Genomic DNA, 11984 nt, shown 5'->3' with positions numbered 1-11984 from the left:
TTTTTCGAGACAGGGTTTCTCTGTGGTTTTGGAGCCTGTCCTGGAACTAGCTCTGTAGACCAGGCTGGTCTCCAACTCACAGAGATCCGCCTGCCTCTGCTTCCTGAGTGCTGGGATTAAAGGCGTGCACCACCACGACCCGGCTATTACTATTATCTTTGAGGCAAGGTCTCACGTGTAGGTCAGGCTGGCCTTGAGCTGAACTCACCCTCCTGCTTCTGCCTCCTCTGCTGTGACCACAGGTGTGGGTCAGTAAGGTTTATATGTGCTGGGGATGGTACCCAGGACTTCATGCGTGCTACGTGAGCTCTCTATCCACTGAACCACACTCAAGGTCCCAGAAATCTTTATTTTGCTGCCTGGGTACAAAAAGGACAAGCAGGAACCAGGTTTGGTGGTATACAACTGTAATCCCAGCTCTCAGGAGGCTGAGGCAGGAGGGAGGATCAGGAGTTCAGGATCTGAACTGAAGGCCATCCTGGGCTACATGAGACCTTGTCTCAAAATCAAGCAAAACACAGGAGGCCCCAGGAGAAGTGGCACAAAAGTTAGGTCATTGGCTTCTAATGCACCTAAAACTGACAGACGCTTTGTGGCCCACGAGGGTACAAGATGCCCCATATGAGCAGAATGCACAATGGTACGCGGAGAAAACAGACAGGTTTCAAATACCAGCCCCGATCAAGATCCGAGTGTATTTCAATCGAAGAGCTGCTTCTCCCTGAGGGATCCCATCACCCTCTGAGGTCCTATGTACAAGACACTGCTAAATCCGTTTTTAATTTCCATGGGAAAGTTAAAGGGTTACTTAACAAAATAACTATCCAGGGCGTAGAGGCCCAGTGTTCTCTGTGCAGGCTTGTCCCTGGGGATTGCAGCTCCTGAGGAAGCCTCAGCCTCTTGGCCTCACCTGGCCCCTTCTTCCCCTTGTCCCCTAGATTTGATCACCAATTTGTAGGGACCAAAGAAAACACGTGTGACCCCTGTTTTGCCTGCCCCCCCCCCGAGAAGAGTCTGAGTGCTGGTGGCCTCATCCCTAGCCAGAGGGTACAGGGGCCTCTCACTTGTGAGGGTGCCCCCGCATACCGCACCGCAGGCAGACTGTCTTGGATGCTCCAGGGGCTGTGACAAACGGGCATATAGATTTAGTTCTGCTCTTCCACAACGTCATCCACACGGCATCCCAGCCGCCCTTCCTGGAGAGGGATGCTTTCTTCTGCTGCCTCCTGTCCCTGTGTTCTGATTGTGGGTTTGTTTGGTTTTCCTCTTCCTTCCTTTCTTTTTGTACAAAGTCAGCGGTGGTCTGGATGGGCTGTTGTTCTTACTTGTCAGTGTTCAGGTAACCCAAGTGCTTCAGCAGGTACAGTTCTGTTGATCAATTTGCTTCCGACAGGGTTCCATGGTGACGGCAACACCCACCCCACTGCGGCCAGATGTCATCCGTGTCACCTCGCTCCAGGTGTCAGTGTCTGGGTCATAGCATTCCACACTGTCCAGAAACGTGTGGCCATCATAGCCTCCTGCAGAGAGAATGAAGAGATGGTCATCTCCCCCAGAGGACTCAATCAAATGCCCATGAAAAGACAACAGAAAACAGGAAGGGGAAGCCACCCGTCTGTAGCACATGGGGGATGAGGTGGAATGAAGCCCAGTGGTAGAACCCTTGCCTAGACTTCCCAGTGAAGCAGGGTGGAGGCGTGGGGGGTGGAAGGGGGGTGGGGAGTAGCTCAGTGGTAGAACCCTTGCCTAGACTTCCCAGTGAAGCAGGGTGGAGGCGTTGGGGGCGCAAGGGTAGTGGGGCTTGACTCAGTGGTAGACCCCTGCCCAGAATCCCCCAGTGAGGGCTGGGGCTTGGCTCGGTTACAGAACACTTGTCAAGCATCCGGGTGTTCCTCAAGTTCCGTCCTCAGCACCGGATCTTTTTTTTTTTTTTTTTTGGTTTTTCGAGACAGGGTTTCTCTGTGGTTTTGGAGCCTGTCCTGGAACTAGCTCTTGTAGACCAGGCTGGTCTCGAACTCACAGAGATCCACCTGCCTCTGCCTCCCAAGTGCTGGGATTAAAGGCGTGCGCCACCACCGCCCAGCTCAGCACCGAATCTTAAGAAGAGATATGGACACAGAGTCCTCTCCACCCCGACCCACTTCTTAGTCCTCACCGAGGACATAGATCCTGCCCTGGTGCACAGTGATCCCCAGTGCACTCCGTCGGTGCTTCATGGGGGCTACAAAAGTCCAGGTCTCTGTCTCCACGTCGTAGCGCTCCACGCTGTTGAGCTGGTCCTTCCCGTCGTAGCCCCCTGCCGCATAGATACAGTTGTGTAGCACACAGACCCCTAAACAGAAGCACAGCGGAGAGTCACTCTGAGGCCTGGTTTAAGGGGGCCCTCAGAAGCCACCTTCCTCCCTCAGCATTCTTTCCAGGAGGAACCCCTTAGAAATCGAGCTGGAATTTGGTGTGGAGGAGCAGGCCTGCCATCCCAGTGCTGGACAGGCTGGAGGATCGTGAGTTCAAAGTCATCCTCAGCTACATAACGATTCTGAGGACAGTCTGTTTGATCCTGACTCAAAACAAAACAAAAACAAAACAAGATGGAAGAGAGGAGGGCGGTCTTCCAAGACTGGGCTGGGTAGGGTCTTTCCCGCACACCCACTCACCTGCCCCACTTCGGATGGTATTCATCGGTGTGACCATCCGCCACTCATTCCTCTCGGGATAGTAGCACTCTGCTGAGTTGAGCCGGTTGGTCCCGTCAAAGCCCCCCACTGCATACAGCAGGCGGTTGAGCACAGCCACTCCCACGCCTATCCTCCGCGTCAACATTGGTGCCACTAAGTGCCACTCATCCCGATCTGGCTCGTATCTGCAAAGGACACGATTCCACCATGGTCACCCCAGGAACCACAGCTGGCCTCCTTACAGTGAGCCCCACCATCTACCACCACTTGTTTTTTTACTCTATTTTAGAGCTAGGGTCTTGCTATGTAGCCCATGCTAGCCCAGAATTCCAGATCCTCCTTCTTCAACCTCCCAGTGCTGGGGTGACAGGCAGGCAGCACCTGCTGGCTGATGCTTTATTTCTCTCAAGGGAGGGGTGTTAGCAGCTCCATCTCCAGAGGAAGAAACTGAGGCTCACAGCCATCAGCTATGGAAGTGACAGCCAGGTCCTGTCCCTCAGCAGGTTCACCCTTTTTGCTGCATCGCCTGTGAGCTTCACCTCGCCAGAGCTCATGGCCTCACATCAGAAATGCGGGGTAGGACATTCAGGATCACCAAGGGACATCAGTGCATGTGTCCAACTCCAGAACCCAAGAAAGTCTGACAACTAGGCTACCGCTCAGACAGTACTCCTCCAAGCAACATGATCAGAGATGGGGTGAACGCGTCAGGTTGGCCAGCAGCATCCAGTCCATACCTGTGTTCCTGGAGTTATTAATAGTGCCCCTGTCCTTCTTGAAAGCGGCCCGCTCAAGGTGACACATCGCCCCACCATCCTATTCACAGACCACACATTAGAGGCCCCTAGGGCATAGGTTTAAAACTCCCTTTGCAGGTTGGGGATAGGGTTATCAGGGGCAGAGGGCTGGCCGAGCATGCACAAGTCCCTAAGTTCTATTCCCAGCACCAGGAATATTTTTCAGTTTTTCTCATCTTCCTACCTTGCTTCAAGCCCTAAATGTGTGGGGGATAGTTGTCTGTCTGGAGACAGGGTCTCTTATATCCCAGGTTGGCCCTGAATTTGCCATACTGCCAAAGACAACTTTGAATTCCTGATTCTTCTGTCTCTACCTCTCAAGCGCTGGGATGACAGCGCTTATATGGTGTTAGGCAAAAGCTCTGCCAGTCACAGCCCTGGCTCTTTTCTTTCTTCCCTTCTCTCTTTTGGCAGTACTGGAGTTAGAACCTAGAACTGGGTGCAAGCCAGGGACCAGTGCCCTACCACTGAACTACGTCCCTGGTCTGATGATACATTTTATCATAATTATACACAATTAGCATAACGTATTTCATGTATTGTGGTAATTCCCATAGTCCCCAGCTGCTGATGATTCCTATAGGTTTGGGACAGCCCTCCAGTACTTCCCAAGTCTGGACACTGAGGATGAACATGCCATCTGCTCTGCCTCCTCTGGGGGTGGGAAGAACAGGTGCCCTCCCTTTGGGACCCCGTGCTCACCTCTCCACGCTGCTGTGGTGGATGCAGCCGTGGGACCCCCCGACTGCGTAGATGTGGCCGTCTATGACCCCCACCCCGATGCGGTTGCGCGGCACGCTCATAGAAGCACAGGGTGACCACTGGTTGGTCATGGGGTTGTAGCAGTCCAGGGCACTGGAGTCGGTGTTGCCATCGGGCGAGTTGTTGCGGCCGCCCACAGCATACAGCAGCCCGCCCACCACGCAGCCAGCCAAGCCGCTGCGTGGCACCTGCAGATCGGCCAGGCGCAGCCAGGAGCCGTCGCTCGGGTTGTAGGCCTCCAGGTAGCTGAGCGACTGTCGGAAGTAGCCGCCCGCTGTGTAAATGAGGCGGCCCACCTTGGGCGCGCGGCAGGGCACGGACTGCGTGGGCTTGTGCAGCGTGAGCTCCTGGAAGATCTGCACCAGGTAGTCCTTGCAGCGCGCGTCGGCCTGCAGGATCTCGCACTTCTGCAGCTGCGTCTGCAGGAAGTGTGGCGTGAGCGCGTGGCAGCGCACAGCCCGCAGCAGTGCCTGCACGTAGAAGCGCCGCTGAGGGCAGTCGTACTTGACCCAGTCGATGCACGCGTGGAACACCTCCGACTCGCAGCGCACATTCAGATCATCGCGGCTGATGAGCGTGGCCAGCTGGCAATGCGATAGGTTGAAGAACTCCTCCTGCTTGGCCACCTGCAGGGAGCGCAGGTGAGAGGCTGCGCTCTGGGAAGCCCTCCTGGCCTAGCACCCACACAAAGGGTACAGGGCACACAGTGGGGTCTCTTTATGCATCTGTATTGTTTGATTTGGGTTTTAACTTTTAAAAAATGTATAGCTAGGCATAGTGGTTTACGCCTGTAATTCCCCCATCACTCAGGAGGCAGAGGCAAGAGAATGTCTGTCAATTCAAGGCCAGCCTGGTCTACGTAGCCAGTTCCAGACCAGCCAAGAGGACACTGTAAGATCCTGTTTCAAAAATAAATAAATAATTGAATCTAGTCTGGCCTTTAATCCCAGCACTTGAAAGGGACAGACGGGAGAATGTCTGTGAGTTCCAAGCCAGACTGGTCTACATAGTAAGACTTGCTCTCAAAAGGTACATTTGTTTATTGGTTTATTGTGTGTGTGGAGCATGCCACAGTTCATGTCTGGTGGATAGTTTCTCGCCTTCCATGTGGGTCCCTGGGATTGGTCTTCAGGTTTGGCAGTGAGAGCCTTTACCAGCTCAGTAAGGAACTGGGTTTGTTTGCTTGGTTGAATGGCTAGTTTTTGAGGACTTCACTTCAACCCCCAGGATTCATATTATGGAAGGAGAGGATCAACTTCTGCAAGTTGTCTTCTGACCTCCACATGAACTGTGGCACATGTATGCCCCCTAAATAAATACAATAAAAACTTTAAATTAATAAGAAAAAAAATATAGGAGGTCAGCATGGTGGCACACGCCTTTAATCCCAGCACTTGGGAGGCAGAGGCAGGGGGATCTCAGTGAGTTCCAGGCCAGCCTGATCTACAGAGTGAGTTCTAGGACAGCCAGGGCTGTTACACAGAGAAACCCTGTCTCCAAAAACCAAAATAAAATATAAAATAACCGACAGGCTGTGTCTCAGACTGGCATTTTTCCGATGCAGGGCTATTTTGTACAGATGATAGACACCTCAGGAACGAAACAGAAATTCAAGTGGGCCCTGGTGGTCCAGGTCTCACACTTGGGACCCTGACACACGCGAATCTCAGTTTCCAGACAAGCCTGGGCTATGAAAACCAGCGGTCTCAAAAATCTAAATAAATAAGCAAAATACATTTATGCTGGTCCATATGGGTGTGTGTTGGGGAGTGGCCTGGAACTTGCTATGTAGTAGAGCAGACTGGCTCCAACTCATAAAGCTGCCTGCCTCTGCCACACACCTGGTTTATGTGTGGTGGGAGGGAACCCAGGGCCCATGTGTGCCGCCAGCTAAGGCATGTTATGCGTGTTTTGACCGCCACCCATCTTGTGAGGTCAGGTGTGGAACTGTCCACCTGAGGGTGACATATGCATATTCAAAAAGATGTTAGAGCATTTCAGACTTGGGATCTGGGGACTGGTGATGTTCAGAATGCACTGTCATGTCCAGGGCACAGCCTCTCTGGTCACTGCCACCTGTGCTGCTGACTGTGACGTTTCCAGGGACTTTCCTCTTACCTTCCCTTGAAGACTTCCCGCACTAAGAAATGAAAACGAAAGCAGTAACATTACCTGAGACCAAGAAAGACCAAGCAAGGCTGTAGCGCTCTCTCTCTCTCTCTCTCTCTCTCTCTCTCTCTCTCTCTCTCTCTCAAGGTAAGGTCTCACTGTGTGGCCCAGAGTGGCCTACAACTCTCAGTGATCCACCAGCCTCTGTCTCCAGAGTGCTGGGATTAAAAGCACTGGCCATCACATCTGTCTTGTTCCAACTTCTGACCCCAGAGAAAGCAGGCTGCTGACACACTGTGAGAACTTATCTTCCCTGTTCTTAGTGTCTCCCAGATTAGGGGCTCATAACCTGAGTTTTCAGTCCAGCAATATGGCTTTGTGGGTAAAGGCACTTTCTGCCAAGCCCTATGACCAGAGTTAACCATAGAAGCATATATAAGGTAGAGAGAACCAGTTCCTGCCAGTTGTCCTCCGACCTCCACACAAGACCAGCCTGTCCATGTGTACAAACACACATGTGAACAAATGTAAAATTAATTTTTACTTTATCAGGGTATGGTAGTGTGTGCCTCGTGATCTCAGAATATGACAGCAAGGACAGGAGTTAAAAAACAGCTTCAGACTGAGCAGTGGAGGCACATGCCTTTAATCCCAGCACTTGGGAGGCAGAGGCAGGTGGATCTCTGTAAGTTCCAGGCCAGCCTGGTCTACAGAGCAAGTCCCAAGACAACCAGGTCTACCTGTCTCCAAAAAGAGACATTGTCTCAAAAAAAAAAAAAGAAAGAAAGAAACCAAACAAAACCAAAAAACAAAACAAAACAAAAAACAAACAAAACCAACAGTACACCTAAAGAAGACAATCCAAAAAATGAAGTCCTGGGGCCGTGGCTCTGCAGGAAGACTGCTCACCTAGCAAGCACAAAGCCTGGGTTCCACTTCAGTCAACTGTGAGCGTGAATGTCTGTAATCCCAGTACTGAGGAAACTGAGACAGGTGAGACAGCTGCAGAACCAGATTAGGGCCAGCCTGAGCTACAGGAGCCCCTGGGGGGGGGACAAGAGGGCCAGCCTGAGCTACAGGAGCCCCTGAGGGGGACAAGAGGGCCAGCCTGAGCTACAGGAGTCCCTCGGGGGGGACAAGAGGGCCAGCCTGAGCTACAGGAGTCCCTCGGGGGGGACAAGAGGGCCAGCCTGAGCTACAGGAGTCCCTCGGGGGGGACAAGAGGGCCAGCCTGAGCTACAGGAGCCCCTGGGGGGGACAAGAGGGCCAGCCTGAGCTACAGGAGTCCCTCGGGGGGGGGGGGACAAGAGGGCCAGCCTGAGCTACAGGAGCCCCTGGGGGGGACAAGAGGGCCAGCCTGAGCTACAGGAGCCCCTGGGGGGGACAAGAGGGCCAGCCTGAGCTACAGGGGCCCCTCGGGGGGACAAGAGGCCTTCCTCCAGACTCCTTGTGACAGCTGAGCCCTCGCCCTCACTCACCTCCCCGAAGTGCATGTAGATATACTCCCGGGCACGCTGGTGAAGTTCAGTGCAGCCAATCTGCTCGGCGAAGTTGGCGATGCCAATGGCGTTGCTGGGGTCCAGCTGCTGCACGAGGAAGTCGCTGCAGGCTCGGACCACGCTGTCAATCTGATACATGACTGCCCCGTTCATCACATGCAGCACGCACTTCTCGCCCACGGAGATGGAGGCCGTGTAGGCAAACTCAATAAGTCGCTCCATGACCTTAGGGTGGATGCCTTCTATGGACACCACCTCCATGCCCTGCTCCCGAAGCCCATTGGTGAACATGGCCTTAAAGACCGGGCTGGAGGAGGCCAGCACCACCTTGTGAGCCATGAACTGGGCAGCTGGGGTGTCTTCGTATTTGACCTGCAGCGTCACATCACAGAGCTGCTGGCTCAATCGGAGCTCGTTCATGATGCCGAAAGCCTGCTTGGTGTGGTCCTCTAGCGTGTAGCTGAAGGTGCGGTTGCCATCCTGGGAGGGCGTCACCTCGGCCTTGCACTCTGTGGATGCATACATCACCGCGTCCCCTGACCCCTCGGGGCACTTTGACCCTAGAGGCAGGAACTGGCTGCTGCGGGGAGCCCCGCTAGGCCTGGGTTCTGGCTGCATGGGGTTCCTGGTGAGAAGGTACAGTTCCACCACTAGTAGTTAGGGGCCTGGAAGGAGGGAAAAGACAGGGCTGGGAACTGCACGGTTAGGCCAGAGCCTGCCACGCTTCCTTTTTCCTTTTGATCCTTTCTTTTTATTGATCCTTCTTTGTGCTGGGATTACGGTGTGTGCTACTATGCCCATCCAGGCTTCCTTTTTTGAAAAACTATGCAATGGTTTCTAGAGCAATTCGCCAAGCCAAGTAAACTGGACACACCCGGCTCCATTCAAACTAAGTTCTCCCCAACTCGCTAGCCTGAAGGCCCGGCTAAGAAACGCGCCACATCATGCCCCTTTCTGCTCAGAACCAACACCCTTCACCGAGCCCAAGAGTGGAAACCCACCTCTGGCCTGCCAAGTCCCGTGGAGTCAGCCCCTTTCCAACCTCCTCACTCCTCTGTCCCAGCCGTCCTGCCCTCCCTTCCAACAAGTCAAACTCCTTTCTTCAACACCTCACCAAAACTTAGAGAGCCTGCCAAGTGTGTACTAGACACTGTTCTGAGCTCGAGAGACAGAGCAGGAGGACAGAGAAGGCCTGAAAATACAACCAAGTGTGTAGAGGAAACACGAAGTGCCCACGTTCTGGGACAGAGTGGGGCATCAGGACCGCCCACGGTGGGCAGCAGGGACTGAGGAGACCCTTGGAGACCTGGGGCCAGGGGCCGTGGAGAGAGGGTCTGCAGCTGGCTCCCCAGGTTCTGGGGTTCAGCTCGAGTCGCACCCCCCACCCCGTGTTGTGTCTATTGGAGCACCGTGGGGGGGGGGGGATGAAATGCTCCAAGGGCCCCAGTAAGTGAGCGACTGTCACGCGTGACCACACTCTGCCGGAGCTCAGGCCTGGCATTACGCAGGGGGCTGTGCAGCGGCGACCCGGTGCCCGGTGCCTGCTCGAGCGGCCACTCCGTCGCTCGGAGGCGCAGCCCAGACGCCTGGAGAGCCCGCAGGGCCTGGTCCGGGGCCCGGCCCCGGTGCGGCGCACTCACCCCGCCATGGCCGCGCTCCGCCTCCGCCTCCGCCGCGCGGGTCACGGTGACTAAGCACAGCGCGCCACCCTGTCACAATAAGAGTCCCGGGGCGCCGGCCGCGGGCGACCCCTACCCTCCACTCGCCGGCCGCGGCCGCCAACTTACGCGGGCGGACGGGCTCGGCTAGTGCGCACTTGGTGGGGACACGCGCTCCCCCCCACCAAGTGCACGGCCCCACGCGCGACCGCGGACGGCACTCGGAGCTGACTCCCCACCGCATCTCCGCGGGCGATCGCTCACCTCCGTCCCACCCCCCGGGTGTCTCTGTTGGTGCCACGCGTCCAATCCGCGCCGCCGGGCCGCCACGCGCCACGCTTCCGGGAGGAGCCGAGGGGGACCCGGGGGGCCTTGAATCCGGGGCAGCAGTGCTGCGGGGTCGCGGGCGGCACGCGTGGGAGGAGCGGGAGGGCGGAAACGAACGGCGGGCACACAGAGGCGGTTCCAGCCCTTCCTGCAGGTGCCGGGCGGAGGGAGCAGGGCGTGGGTCTGGGCGGCCCTAGGAGCCTGCCTCCGGGTTAGGCTGTCTGTACTCCTGCACCCTCGGACCCTCCCACACCCCACGCGGTCCAGCTAGACCCATCAGCCTGGTCGAGATATACATATATCTATTATATATATATATATATGTATGTATGTATATATATAGCTATAATATATATTCTTTTAAAATAACTTTAATGTTTTTATTTCAATTTGTAATTTACTTTGGTGTATGGGTGTATGGGTGTTTTGCCTGTATATATGTCTGCATACCATGCGCGTGCGGTGCCTTCTGAAGTCACAGGTGATTGTGGGCCGCCATGGAACTCTGGTCCTCTGCAAGAGCAGCAAGTACTCTTAAATGATGAGCCATCTCTCCAGTCTTATAACTTACTTTTTTTTTTACTTATTAATTTTATGTATGAGTGTGTTTTGCCTGCATGTATGTACGTTTGTATGTACAGCACATGAATGCTTGGTGCCCACGGAGGTTGGGATTGTTTGGAACTGGGGATGCAGGTAGTTGTGAGCTTGCGGGAGCTGGAAATCAAGCCTGAGTCATCTCTAAGAGCAACCAGTGCTCTTAACCACTAAGCTGTCCCTCCAGCCCTGTAGCTTCTTTTTGAGACAGGGCCTTATTGTATATCCCTGGCTGGCGTTAAACTCACAGAGACCCTTCTACCTCTGCCTCCTGCGCGCTGGGGTTAAAGACGGTTACATCACTCAGGGCTTGTTTACAGGAATTTTTGTGTTGTGTGTACTTGAGGGCAGGGGACCACTTGCAGAAACCCATCCCAGCTTCCCCTCGGTGGGGCCTGGGTAGAACTCAGGCTGTCTGTAAATTTGGGCAAGCAAGCACCTCCACCTGCTGAGCCATTTTACTCTCTCTCTCTCTCTCTCTCTCTCTCTCTCTCTCTCTCTCTCTCTCTCTCTCTCTTTCTCTCTCTCTCAGAGGTATGGTATTCTTTGAGGGCATTGGAATACCCAGGTCTGCCTCTGTGTTTCTCACAAACTTTTGATATTTTTATGGTAATAGATACTTACGGCATTTATGATGGAAAGTTATTTCCTGAACTGTCAAGATGGCTCAGTGGATAAAGAAGCTTTTGGCCAATCCTGGCAACTCGAGTTCCATCCCTGGCATCCAGATGGTAGAAGGAGAAAACCAACTCCTACAAGTTGGCCTCTGACCTTCATATACACGCATAAAAATAATTTTGAACAATAAAAGTATTTCTTTCTTTCTTTATTTATTTATTTATTTTTTTGATTTTCGAGACAGGGTTTCTCTGTAGCTTTTGGTTCCTGTCCTGGAACTAGCTCAGGCTGGCCTTGAACTCACAGAGATCCACCTGCCTCTGCCTCCCTAGTGCTGGGATTAAAGGCGTGCACCACCACCGCCCGGCAATAAAGGTATTTCTTATTGGTGCTGGAGAGAATGGCTCAGTGGTTATGAACACTGACTACTCTTCCAGAGGACCAGGTTCAATTCCCAGCCCCCATATTACGTTGGAGCAAACATTTGTAACTCCAGTTCCAGGGGACACAACATCCTCTTCTGGCCCCCACAGGCACCAGCACCATGAAGACAAAACACCCAAATGAATAAGGAAAAATAAAAATTATAAAGTATTTATTATACTACTATTATTTTGTTTTGTTTGTTTGTTTGTTTTGTTTTTGTTTTTCAAGATAGGGTTTCTCTGTGTAACCCTGGCTGCTTTTCTGGAATTTCCTCTGTAGACTAGGCTGGCCTCAAACTCATAGAAATCCACCTGCCTCTGCCTCCCGAGTGCTAAGATTAAAGGCATGTGCCACCATTGCCTGACAACATTTATTATTTGATTGATTGATTGATTGAGACAAGATATCATTACGTAGCCCAAACTGGGATTACGAATTTGTATTCTCTCTCAGCTTTATTTATTTTTTTAAGTTAATTGTTTGGTTTTTTTTTAAAAAAAAATTTATGTGCATTGG

The 11984-nt window shown here is 53.3% G+C and overlaps 1 protein-coding gene across 2 annotated transcripts; it reads right to left on the bottom strand.

Annotated features, from left to right (window-relative positions):
- Window positions 1-329: 329 nt before the first annotated feature.
- Keap1 (kelch like ECH associated protein 1) lies at window positions 330-10051 on the bottom strand. 2 transcript variants are annotated; one of them, XM_075966655.1, is made up of 6 exons: window positions 9765-10051; window positions 7822-8507; window positions 4175-4860; window positions 2655-2860; window positions 2156-2332; window positions 330-1520 (listed from the first exon to the last, which is right to left on the bottom strand). In XM_075966655.1, exons 2-6 carry the CDS (start codon window positions 8458-8460, stop codon window positions 1354-1356), a joined length of 1875 nt encoding a protein of 624 aa, XP_075822770.1. In that variant the 5' UTR covers window positions 8461-8507; window positions 9765-10051; the 3' UTR covers window positions 330-1353. The 2 variants fall into 2 exon arrangements, with proteins under 2 accessions (XP_075822770.1, XP_075822771.1); XM_075966656.1 differs by lacking the exon at window positions 9765-10051 and adding an exon at window positions 9483-9702.
- Window positions 10052-11984: the final 1933 nt, after the last annotated feature.

Source organism: Microtus pennsylvanicus, chromosome 3 (assembly GCF_037038515.1).
Source record: "Microtus pennsylvanicus isolate mMicPen1 chromosome 3, mMicPen1.hap1, whole genome shotgun sequence".
Classification (NCBI taxonomy): Eukaryota; Metazoa; Chordata; class Mammalia; order Rodentia; family Cricetidae; genus Microtus; species Microtus pennsylvanicus.
Note: the sequence above shows the minus strand (reverse complement) of the source record. Positions and strands in the feature narration are given on the sequence as shown.